Source organism: Heterodontus francisci, chromosome 8 (assembly GCF_036365525.1).
Source record: "Heterodontus francisci isolate sHetFra1 chromosome 8, sHetFra1.hap1, whole genome shotgun sequence".
In the NCBI taxonomy this organism is placed as follows: Eukaryota; Metazoa; Chordata; class Chondrichthyes; order Heterodontiformes; family Heterodontidae; genus Heterodontus; species Heterodontus francisci.
Window position 1 is genome coordinate 113,733,455 of NC_090378.1, and position 12,838 is coordinate 113,746,292.

At 45.3% G+C, this 12,838-nt stretch overlaps 1 protein-coding gene across 2 annotated transcripts in view; it reads left to right on the plus strand.

Moving 5' to 3' along the window:
• The window catches only part of LOC137373082 (solute carrier family 53 member 1-like), a 454,369-nt gene that overhangs the window by 416,731 nt on the left and 24,800 nt on the right, over positions 1 to 12,838 (plus strand). Inside the window, exons 13-14 of one of the 2 annotated variants that reach the window (XR_010975579.1) lie at positions 1,023 to 1,189; positions 11,606 to 11,695. Coding sequence is in view for 1 of the 2 variants with exons in the window: in XM_068037939.1 (XP_067894040.1) it covers positions 1,023 to 1,189; positions 11,606 to 11,745 (307 nt within the window). In the remaining variant the exon portion in view is untranslated. Of the gene's footprint in view, positions 1 to 1,022; positions 1,190 to 11,605; positions 11,746 to 12,838 lie in introns of those variants that run through there. The other variant, XM_068037939.1, reaches the window with a different exon arrangement.

Genomic DNA, 12,838 nt, shown 5'->3' on the forward strand with positions numbered 1-12,838 from the left:
AGTACAGCACGTAATTAGGAAAGCTAATAGAATGTTATCGTTTATTGCAAGGGGAATTGAATACAGAAGTAGGGAACTTATGCTTCAGCTTTACAGGGCATTGGTGAGACCATATCTGGAGTACTGTGTGCAGTACTGGTCTCCTTATTTAAGGAAGGATAAAAATGCGTTGGAGGCAGTACAGAGAAGGTTTACTAGACTAATACCTGGAATGGATGGGCTGTCTTACGAGATAAAATTGGACAGGCTAGGCTTATATCTGCTGGAGCTTAGAAGAGTAAAAGGTGACTTGATTGAAACATATAAGATTCCCCAGACTACAATGCACACTGAATACCTTTACACCCATGGATGTGCTAAGTAAATCTGATGCATTTCCAATCAGGCTATACTCTCAGTACACACTGGGCACTTCGTTTTCCTCTGAAACCTGAGGCGACATTGGATGTGCACCATGCAAACATCTAGCAAGGCAGCCTGAGCTTTAGACACAAGTAGAGTGCACATGTGGTAGATAAGGGAACGAACATGTCGTGTATGTGGAAGGCCATGAACCCTGTGTGTAAAATGAGCAAAGGATGTTTCACATGACAAAAACAACTGGAGTCCCTCTTGTATTCACTGAGAAAAGCAAAGTGGCCTTCCTGTCCTGGGAGCAACCACATTGCCTCCATGAGGAGACCAGCTCACCCACTGTGCACATTGAAGTTACTGCATTGCCCAGTTATCTGACAAAAGCTGGCTAGTGCAAATCAGTTAGCAGTATTTAATGCTCCTCACTTGTGCCAACCAGATAAGTACTGCAGTTATCAAACAGTGCTGTGCCTGTCCTGAATGTGGTTGACATAGACAATGGATAGAAATACCAAGCAGTGACCTCCCTTATCTTAGGAGTACAAGCATACAACAAAGCATGACCGCAGATTGAATTTTTTTGAAAGACCTTTATGAGTTAAAAGGAAGTGTCACTTTCTTTAGCCATGTGGCAGAAGGTAATGGTGTTGCTTGTGTTTGTCTTTCAGAACAGAAACACGACGACGCAGTGGTTTTTCTTTACCTGTGGATCGCCTGCTTGTTGATCAGCTCCTGTTATACTCTCACCTGGGACTTGAAGATGGACTGGGGCCTCTTTGACAAAAATGCTGGAGAGAACACCTTCCTTCGTGAGGAGATTGTCTACCCTCAGAAAGTATGTGTTTGGACTGTCCCATACAGTACCCACTCTGTTTACTGGGGTAGTAGATGTTTGTGGCAATGAAGCTTGGGGCAACAATACTAAAGAACATAAAAGCAAAATACTGCAGATGCTGGAAATCTGAAATAAAAACAAGAAATGCTGGAAATATTCAGGTCTGGCAGCATCTGACAAATATTAGAAATGTAAAAGGTTTTGAGCAAGTAAAGTGGGGGTGGGGTAAGAGATAACAAAAGAGAAGGTGTTGATAGGACAAGGTCACAGAGAATAACTGACCAGAAGATCATGGAACAAAGGCAAACGGTTTGTTAATGGTATGGTGAAAGACAAAGCATTAGTACAGAGAGGGTGTCAATTGACAGTAAAATGAACAGCCCTGGCCCCAAGCACAAACATGAGAAAAACAGTGGGTAGAAACAAACCAAAATAAAATAAACAAAGAAAAAAAAATTAAAAGGGGGGCCCGTCACGCTCTGAAATTATTGAATTCAATGTTCAGTCTGGCAGGCTGTAGTGTGCCTAATTGGTAAATGAGATGCTGTTCCTCAAGCTTGCGTTGATGTTCACGCAGCAATCCCAGGACGGAGATGTGGTCATGAGAGCGGGGAGGGGTGGGGGGGTGGTGTTGAAATGGCCAGCAACCAGAAGCTTGGGGTCATGCTTACGGACTGAGCGGAGGTGTTCCGCAAAGCGGTCACCCAATCTGCGTTTGGTCTCCCCAATGTAGAGGAGACCACATTGTGAGCAGCGAATACAGTATACTACATTGAAGGAAGGACTAATAAATCGCTGCTTCACCTGAAAGGAGTGTTTGGGGCCTTGGATAGTGAGGAGAGAGGAGGTAAATGGGCGATTGCAGGAGAAGGTGCCATGGGAAGGGGATGAGGTGGTGGGGCTAATGGAGGAGTGGATGAGGGTGTCAAGGAGGGAACAATACCTTCGGAATGCTGACAGGGGAAGGTGGGGGGAAGATGCGTTTGGTAGTGGCATCACGCTGGATGTGGCGGAAATGGCGGAGGATGATCCTTTGGATGTAGAGGCTGAGGGGGTAGAAAGTGAGGACAAGGGGAACCCTGTCACGGTTCTGCGAGGGAAGGGAAGGGGTGAAGGTAGAGGTGCGGGAAATGGGCCAGACACGATTGACGGCCCTGTCAACTACAGTGGGGGGGAATCCTCGGTTGAGGAGAAAGGAAGACATATCAGAAGCGCTGTCGTGGAAGGTAGCATCATCAGAGCAGATGCGTCGAAGACGGAGAAACTGGGAGAATGGAATGGAGTCCTTACAGGAAGTAGGGTGTGAAGAAGTGTAGTCCAGGTAGCTGTGAGTGTCGGTGGGCTTATAATGAATATTAGTAGATAGCCTATCCCCAGAGAAGTCGGGGAAGGGAAGTGTCGGAGATGGTCCATGTAAAGGTGAGAGAAGGGTGGAAATTAGAAGCAAAGTTGATAAAGTTTTCTATTTCCGGGCGGGAGCAGAAAATGGCACATTTTTTCCCCTTCACCTCCCTCTGACCCTATCCCTTCTGATCTGACCCTTGCCGTGTAGTCATTATACCCTCTGACCTTCCCCTCTCTGACCTTCCCCTCTCTGACGCTGAACGTTCTGTACTCAGCAAAGGACTCTGTTTTTTCCCCTTACGCTCCCACCTCAATGAATTTCGCGCTTGGCATGACGTTGAGCTCTTCTTCCGTCGCCTTTGCCTTCGTGCTCACTTTGACCAGGAGTCCTTCCCCCAACCAGCAGACCCATTCACCCACCTCCAGCATTTTCTCCCTCTACCTGAATCCCTCCCTCTGGCCTCTTACCCGCTCTTGATCTATTCATTGAAAACTGTCGGCGAGACATCAGACGTCTCAAAATTTCTCTTCCCCCCGATCATTCTAACCTACCTCACTCTGAACTTGCCGTATTCCATTCTCTCAGGTCTAACCCCGACATTGTCATCAAACCTGCAGACAAGGGTGGTGCGGTTGTTGTCTGGCGTACTGACCTCTGCCTTGCAGAGGCTCAACGCCAACTCTCAGACACTTCTTCATACCTCCCTCTGGACCATGACCCCACCATCGAACATCAAGCTACTGTCCACAGGACTGTCACTGACCTCATCTCCTCTGGAGATCTTCCCTCTACAGTTTCCAACCTCATAAGCCCGCAACCCCAGACAGCCTGCTTCTACCTCCTTCCCAAAATCCACACCCAGCAGACCCATTATTTCAGCCTGTTCCTGCCCCACTGAACTTATTTCTTCCTATCTTGACTCTATCTTTTCTCCCCTGGTCGAGTCTCTTCCCACCTACATTCGTGACTCTGCTGCTGCCCTATGTCATTTTGATAATTTCCAGTTTCCTGGCCCTAACCGCATCCTCTTCACTATGGACGTCCAATCTCTCTACACCTCCATCCCCCACCAGGACGGTTTGAGGGCTGTCCACTTCTTCCTTGAACAGAGGCCCAACCAGTCCCCATCTACCACCACCCTCCTCTGCCTGGCTGAACTTGTTCTCACATTGAACAACTTCTCCATTAACTACACTCACTTCCTTCAAGTAAAAGGTGTTGCTATGGGTACCCGTATGGATCCGCGTTATGCCTGTCTTTTTGTGAGACATGTCGAACATTCCTTGCTCCAGTCCTACTCAGGCCACCTCCCCCAACTCTTTTTCCGGTACATTGATGACTGTTTCGGTGAGGTTTTCTGCTCCCACCTGGAACTAGAAAACGTTTATCAACTTTGCTTCTAATTTCCACCCTTTTCTCACCTTTACATGGTCCATCTCCGACACTTCACTTCCTGTCCTCGATTTCTCTGTCTCCATCTCTGGGGATAGGCTGAATACTAATATTCATTATAAGCCCACCGATTCCCACCACTACCTCGACTACACTTCTTCACACCCTGCCTCCTGTAAGGACTCCATTCCATTCTCCCAGTTTCTCCATCTCCTTTCATGACAGCGCTTCTGATACGTCTTCCTTTTTCCTCAGCTGAGGATTCCCCCCCAACTGTGGTTGACGGAGCCCTCAACCATTTCCGGCCTATTTCCCGCACCTCTACCCTTACCCCTTCCCCTCCCTTCCAGAACCGCGACAGGGTTCCCCTTGTCCTCACTTTCCACCCCAGCAGCCTCCACATCCAAAGGATTATCCTCGCCATTTCCGCCACCTCCAGCGCAATGCCACTAACAAACCCATCTTCCCCTCTCTTTCCCTGTCAGCATTCCGAAGGGACTGTTCCCTCCATGATACCCTCGTCCACTGCTCCATTACCCCCACCAGCTCGTCCCCTTCCCACAGCACCTTCCCCTGCAATCGCAGGAGGTGTAATACCTGCCCATTTACCTCCTCTCTCCTCACTATCCAAGGTCCCAAACACTCCTTTCAGGTGCAGCAGCGATTTACTTGTACTTCTTTCAATTTAATATACTGTATTCGCTGCACACAATGTGGTCTCCTCTGCATTGGGGAGACCAACCCCCACCCTCCGCTCTCATGCTCACATCTTTGTTCTGGGATTGCTGTAGTGTTCCAGTAAACATCAACGCAAGCTCGAGGAACAGCACCTCATTTACCGATTAGGCATGCTACAGCCTGCCGGACTGAACATTGAGTTCAATAATTTCAGAGCATGACGGGCCCCCCTTTTCATTTTTAGTTATTGTTTATTTTTTATTTGTTTATTTTATTTTAGTTTGTTTCTACTGTGCCTGCGCACTGTTGTGTTTCATGTTTGTGCTTGGGGCCAGGGCTGTTCATTTTACTGTCAATTGACACCCTCTCTGTACTAACGCTTTGTCTTTCAACACACCATTAACATACCGTTTGCCTTTGTTTCATGACCTTCTGGCCAGTTATTCTCTGTGGCCTTCTCCTGTCAGCAACTCTTTTGTTATCTCTTACCCCACCCTGGCTTTACTTGCTTAAAACCTTTTATATTTCTAATAATTGTCAGTTCTGAAGAAGGGTCACTGACCTGAAACGTTAACTCTGCTTTTGTGTCCGCAGATGCTGCCAGACCTGCTGAGTATTTACAACATTTCTTGTTTTTATTATTAATACTAAAGAACATGTTTGGTGCAGACAAACCTGTGCCTAGGTCTTCCCAGTACCTTAGCCAGATCCAAATTACTATGGGTGATTCTTCCTGGGTAGTGTGCCTGTGCACACATGGGAGAGCAGTCTATGGTGCCCTCTGTGATGAGAGAGCTTGCTGACACTTTCCTCCTTCCTGGCCTAACCCCTGACATGACATACCAAAAGGCTAACCTGTGGAACTGCATCGCATGAAGAGTCTGTGCCTTGAGGAAGGAGGAAAGAAATGTGGGGATCAAATCATCAGAAATGAAGGGCGCTGTCTTCAGACAAGCATTGGGCACTTTTACATTGAAAGAGTGACTTCTGACAGCACACATGTGCTTCTCTTTCCCTCCTATTCTCTTAATTTAAAGGTAGTGACTTTTTCAAAGCTCACAGCCCCATTCTCATGTCCCCACATATTATCATACGACCCCACTTTTAACAGTATGATTTAACTGAGGAATGTTAGTGACACCAACACAAATAGAGTATGGCAGGCAGACGACATTTATCTCTATTTGAGCACCATGCCCTCTCAGTGTATGTATGTGATGTAGAAGTTGTCTTATAGCTGTGATGTCAACCTACAGCCCCCAGGGCCCTGGCAATCCTGCTCCGACTGCTTTTCCTGGTTGAATATTATGAGCCCAGAGGTTGAGAAAGGGTTGTTTTAGTGAGGTTGCTTTATTGGTGAATACATCCCCAATCACAACACCGGGTTCTGTGACTATCAGTAAGATGAGGTATTTTTACAGGACAGAAACAGGAAATTCGGCCCAATATATCTTTCTATTCCTTTCTTGGTTATGTACTTATCGTGCTTCCCTTTAAATGCATCTAAGCTATTTGTGTCAATTACTTCATCTGGTTGGGAGTAAATGGGAGCATTGATTTAAACTGTGTGCATAACCCTTCAGGCTTCTTAAAATGCACTCATGATATCAACAAAGACAAAAAGCTGGGACATTTCTATCTGATCAGAGCTGCAGTCTTGCAAAACAGAAAGGCTTCCATCTCTCGGCTGCTGTTTTGGCTGTAAGTCGTAACGCCTACCAACCGAACAGATGGTCATCTGTTTCCTGACCGCTTTCCAGTGCACATCCCTGGAGCCTTTTGATTCCTTTGTAAATGCTTTTTTTTAATTTCCTGATGCATGTTTTGCACCTCTGCAGCTTATGTGCTCCCACACACTCTACTGGTGTATGCTCTCTCAAGCCACTTGTGAGGATGGCCTATCGATTGCTCCACCTTTCATTTTTCCCGATCTCCCTGTGAGAATTTACCCATTCTCTTCTCTGCTCACAGGATGCATTGGGATCATCTTGAGAGAGGATTTGGGGCAAAGTCACATTTTTCATTAGGCTGTGACACAACCTTGAAGTACTATTGTGTTGAACCTCCAGGTCTCCATAGATGCTTAAAACCAGTGGCCCTGGGCAACAGTATTAAGAACCTTCTATTTCCAATTCTGGCCTCTTGCACATCCCTGATTTTCATCACTGCACCATTGACGGCTGTGCCTTCTGCTGCCTCGGCCCTAAGACATGTAATTCCCTCCCTAAAGTGCTCCACCTCTCTACCTCTGCTCTCCTCTTATGAGGTTCCTTAATACCTACCTCTTTGACCATGCTTTTAATTATCTGTCCTAATATATTCTTAGATGGCTTGCAATGTTCGTTCTCAGCCACGTGACCGCGCAACAAACTGGAAGTTCCTGCACTGGCCGAACATAAGTTGGCTCCTTTGTTACCGTGCGAGAGTGGCCACGCAAAAAAAATTTCAAGGGTCCCCACACTTAAATGCATAGGCTGTGCACAACAACAAAAATAAGTTAGAGGGTACATTGGTGGCTTGGTGTCAAGTTTTATTCAATAACACTTCTGCAACATCTTACTACGTTAAAGGCACTATATTGTTGCAAGTTGTTGTTTTTGTCTCCAGCCTGCCTAACAATTGAGCCAGTAACGCTTTTCATTGCAAGAGCTCTATAGTGCATGTACCACCCAAAATCCAAACTTGGATGAAGTTTCTTTAGCTAATTAACTCTAGGTTATAGCAATCGTCTTAAAGGCGTTGTTACAACCAGGTGAGAAATGTATCTAGGAGCCTTTTGCTGTCTTTACCTGGTCTTATTGTAACAGGGCTTTATTTTTAAACACACTGTGTTTTGAGCTCCCCTTTTGTGAATTCTCGTTCAGAACTTTCAAATTATAAGGCAAAGATATGAGTACAAACAGGCTTCCTTTGCTTTAAAGAAGAAAAGTGAAATTTATTAAACTTACGTAAACTCTAATACGGTTCATGCTTACGGATATACGATGCGCCCACGTTCGCGTGCACTTGCGATATACACATGCAGATAGGGACAGCTAAGAGAAGAATAAAAGATAAAGTGGCACAGTTTGAGGCAATATCTTGTTACTGTGCTTCGAGCTCTCTGTAGTCCTTGATTGAAGATATGGTCTTAGTTTAGAGATACAGCACTGAAACAGGCCCTTCGGCCTACAGAGTCTGTGCCGACCATCAACCACCCATTTATACTAATCCTACACTAATTCCATATTCCTACCTCATCCCCACCTGTCCCCATATTTCCCTACCACCTACCTATACTAGGGGCAATTGCTAATGGCCAATTTACCTATCAACCTGCAAGTCTTTGGCATGTGGGAGGAAACCGGAGCACCCGGAGGAAACCCACACAGACACAGGGAGAACTTGCAAACTCCGCACAGGCAGTACCCAGAATTGAACCCGGGTCGCTGGAGCTGTGAGGCTGCGGTGCTAACCACTGCGCCACTGTGTCTTACGTTTCATTGGGGCCCAGTATTCCTCTTAAACCTTGTTCACATAGAAGACTTTTCTCTCTTTGAGTTAACATGCCCTCAGTGGTTTCTGAAGCTGGAGAGAGCGAGATGAGGGCAGACAGGAGAGGAGGTAATTCTTGCTTCAGTTCCAGGAGCACACGGCATTCTGAGTTCAAAGTATGTTGTTCCAGTTTAAAACTCCCCTAGTCATATAGTCATACAGCACAGAAACAGGCCCTTCGGCCCATCGTGTTTGTGCCAGCCATCAAGCACCTAACTATTCTAATCCCATTTTCCAGCACTTGGCCTGTAGCCTTGTATGGCGTTTCAAGTGCTTATCTAAATATTTCTTAAATGTTGTGAGGGTTCCTGCCTCTACCACCTTTTCAGGCAGTGCGTTCCAGATTCCAACCACCCTCTGAGTGAAAAAACTTTTCCTCAAATCCCCTCTAAACCTCCTGCCCCTTGCATTAAGTCTATGCCCCCTGGTTATTGACCCCTCTACTAAGGGAAAAAGCTTCTTCCTATCTAACCTATCAATGCCCCTCATAATTTTGTATACCTCAATCAGGTCCCCCCTCAGCCATCTCTGCTCTAAGGAAAACAACCCTAGCCTTTTCAGTCCCTCTTCATAACTGAAATGCTCCAGCCCAGGCAACATCTTGGTGAATCTCCTCTGCACCCTCTCCAGTGCAATCACATCCTTCCTTTAGTATGGTGCCCAGAACTGTACACAGTACTCCAGCTGCGGCCGAACTAGCGTTTTATACAGCTCCATCATAATCTCCCTGCTTTTATATTCTATGCCTCGGCTCATAAAGGCCAGTATCCCATATGCCTTCCTAACCACCTTATCTACCTGTGCTGCTGCCTTCAGTGATCTATGGACAAGTACACCAAGGTCCCTCTGTACTCCCTAGGGTCCTACCATCCATTGTATATTCCCTTGCCTTGTTAGTCCTCCCAAAATGCATCACCTCACACTTTCTCAGGATTAAATTCCTTTTGCCACTGCTCCACCCATCTTACCAGCCCGTCTATATCATCCTGTAATCTAAGGCTTTTCTCCTCACTATGTACACTACAAACAGCAAGGATCCCAGCACCGATCCCTGTGGTACACCACTGGTCACAGGCTTCCACTTGCAAAAACAACCCTTGACCATCACCCTCTGCCTCCTGCCACTAAGCCAATTTTGGATCCAATTTGCCAAATTGCCATGGGCTCTTACCTTCTTAAGCAATCTCCCATGCAGGACCTTTCAAAGGCCTTACTGAAGTCCATGTAAACTACATCAACTGCTTTACCCTCATCTACACATCTAGTCACCTCCTTGAAAAATTCAATCAAGTTAGTTAGGCACGATCTCATCCTGGCAAAGCTATGCTGACTATTCCTGATTAATCCCTGTCTCTCCAAGTGGAGATTAATCCTGTCCCTCAGAATTTTTTCCAATAGTTTCCCTACCACTGATAGACTCACCGGCCTGTAATTACCTGGTTTATCCCTGCTACCCTTCTTGAATAATGGTACCACATTTGCTGTCCTCCAATCATCTGGTACCTCTCCTGTGGCCAGAGAGGATTTGAAAATTTGTGTCAGAGCCCCTGCTATCTCCTCCCTTGCCTCACATAACAGCCTGGGAAACATCTCTTCTGGGCCTGGGGATTTGTCCACTTTTAAGCCCGCTAAAACAGCCAATGCTTCCTCCCTTTCAATGCTAATTTGTTCAAGTATATCACAATCCCCCTCTCTGATCTCTACACCTACATCGTCCTTCTCCATAGTGAACACAGATGAAAAGTAATCATTAAAACCTCACCTATGTCCTCCGGCTCCACACACCGATTGCCACTTTGGTCCCGAATGGGCCCTACTCTTTCCCTGGTTATCCTCTTACCCTTAATATACTTATTAAATGCCTTAGGATTTTCCTTTATCTTGCCCACCAGTGTTTTTTTCATGTCCCCTCTTCGCTCTCCTAATTACTTTTTTAAGTACCCCCCCTACACTTTCTATACTCCTCTAGTGCCTCCGCTGTTTTCAGCACTCTGAATCTGCCATAAGCCTCCTTTTATTTCCTGATCCAATCCTCTATATCCCTTGACATCCAAGGTTCCCTGAACTTGTTGGTCTACCCTTCACCTTAACGGGTACATGTTGGCTCTGAACTCTCACTATTTCCTCTTTGACACCCACTGGTCTGATGTAGACTTTGCTACAAGTAGCTGCTCCCAGTCCACTTTGGCCAGATCCTGTTTTATCATATTGAAATCTGCCTTCCCCCAATTCAATACCTTTATTTCTGGTCCATCTTTGTCCTTTTCCATAACTACCTTAAATCTTAGAGTTATGGTCACTATCCCCGAAATGCTCCCCCACTGACACTTCTACCACTTGTCCAGCTTCATTCCCTAGGATTAGGTCCAGTACGGCCCCTTCTCTTGTAGGACTTTCAATGTACTGGTTCAAAAAGCTCTCCTGTATGCATTTTAAGAATTCCACCCTCTTTAAGCCTTTTGCGCTAAGACTATCCCAGTTGATATTGAAATCCTCTACTATTATTACCTTATTATTTTTACACCTCTGAGATTTGCCTACATATCTGCTCCTCTATCTGTCCCTGAGTGTTTGGAGGCCTGTAGTACACACCCAGCCAAGTGATTGTCCCCTTTTTATTTTTAAGTTCTACCCATATGGCCTCATTTGAGGAACCTTTTAAGATATCATCCCTGCTTACTGCAGTAATTGACTAGTTGGTCAGCAAGTCATGTGGCCGACTGGTTTGACCAGATCTCTTCTGTGTATTGGGGCGGGGACTGGTTCCTTTGTTTTAACACTGGTACTATGCAAATGTCCTTCCAGCGAGGGGCTTGCAATTTTAAGTTTTAATGTGGCGAAATCATGTGTGCCTCTGTCTTGGCAGGTGGGGGTTTGCCTGACAGTGTAAATTGAGAGACAAACTTGCTGTACGAAGAACTTCAGGGCAATATTGGGGATAGGGTTTCAACAATGAAGTCAATCAGATTATTGTGTAATAAGTACAAGCTTATGGAAAGTATTCCTGTCACATCCTGTCGTCAGCTGCAAGGTTTCTTGCATGTTCCCCACTTCCTCTGTCCCACCATTGGTGACCATGCCTTTAGCTGCCTAGGCCCTAAGCTTCTGGGATTCCTCCCATAAACCTCTCCACCTCCCTTTTTTTAAGATGCTCCTCAAAACCTATCTCTTTCACCAAGCTTTCTTCCTAATATGATAATGTGGCTTGATGTCACGTTTTGTTTGATGCTGTTACAGATATGCTCGGAATGTCTTACTACATCAAAGCTGTCCTATAAATGCAGGTTGCTGTTGATTATTTGAGGAATATTTTCAGAGGACTGGGAGTGAGTTCTCTGGTGCCTCTGCTACTGGTCTACCCAAGAGCTTGGAAGAAAAGAGGGATATTGGTTTATTCAAACTTACTCTTGTATTCCATTATATCCTGCAAGCATACTCAGGGATTGATATTTTGCTTTTATTTGCAGAGTTATTACTACTGTGCCATAGTAGAGGATGTCATCTTGCGATTTGCCTGGACTGTGCAGATTTCTGTCACCTCAATGAGTGCATTTGCTTCAGCAGGAGACATCATTTCCACAGTGCTAGCCCCGCTGGAGGTCTTCCGGTAACATCATTTAAAATCCTGTGATGAATAAATTGATGCTTAGCTAGGAGTGGGGTTATATGAGCAAGTAGCAGTAACATTAACTGAATGCAGTGTGGAACATGGTGATCCCTAGTAGCTGGGACTAGGGCAGCTAAGAAGGGTGCCAGGTGAGTGATGTTTTGTGAGGTCATAAAGCCTTATAGCTATTGTGGAGTTTTGCTTCTGGGGCAGAGATTTTGAAAACTCAAGAAGCCCATGAGATCCTGGAGTTGAATGTCAGAGGTGAGGATGGAGAGCTCAAGTAGGAAGGTTAGAGCAGGCAGCTTGTGGTAGAGGGGAGTTTGGGACTACCTTTGCCCTACATGATGGTCCTGGAGTAGTGGGGGGATCTGGCAGCACAGAGTGAGAGAGAATCCTGTTTGAAGTAATGAATTTTCAGAGTGTGCTTGGAATAGTTTTCTGCAATAATATATCCTAGAACCAACAAGGGTGCAGGCCATATTAGATTTAGTAATGAGCCAGATTTATTTAATACCCTAACGGTGCATGAGGAATTATCTAATAGCGATCATAATATGATCAACTTCTGTGTAGTGTTTGAAAGGGAGAAAATGCGAAACAGCTACTAAGATTCTAGATTTAGGCAAGGCAGACTTCAGTGCGATGAGAGAGACTGTCCACAGTAAATTGGGCAAATCTGTTAATAGGTAAAATGACAGATGATCAGTGGGAGGTGTTCATAAAAGAATTTAATATGATACAGACCCAGTTTATATCCCTAAGGGCAAGAGCTCTACTTGTCAAAAAAAACAGCCGTGAACGACAGAAGAAATAAGGGGCAACATAAAGCTAAAAGAAAAAAGCATGCAATAAATTGCACAGATCCTGTCAACTGGGTGAAATGCAAAGGACAACAGAAGATGACAAAGATGGTAAAATCTACAACAAAGGAGTATGAAAAGAAACTTGCAAGAAATATCAAAATCAGCACACAAAACTTTACCATTGCATTTTGAAAAAGAGTGATCAGGAGCAATGTGGGCCTCTTGAAAACTGATCACGGTAATATTGTCAATAAAAATAAGGAAATGACAGACATGTTGAATACTTT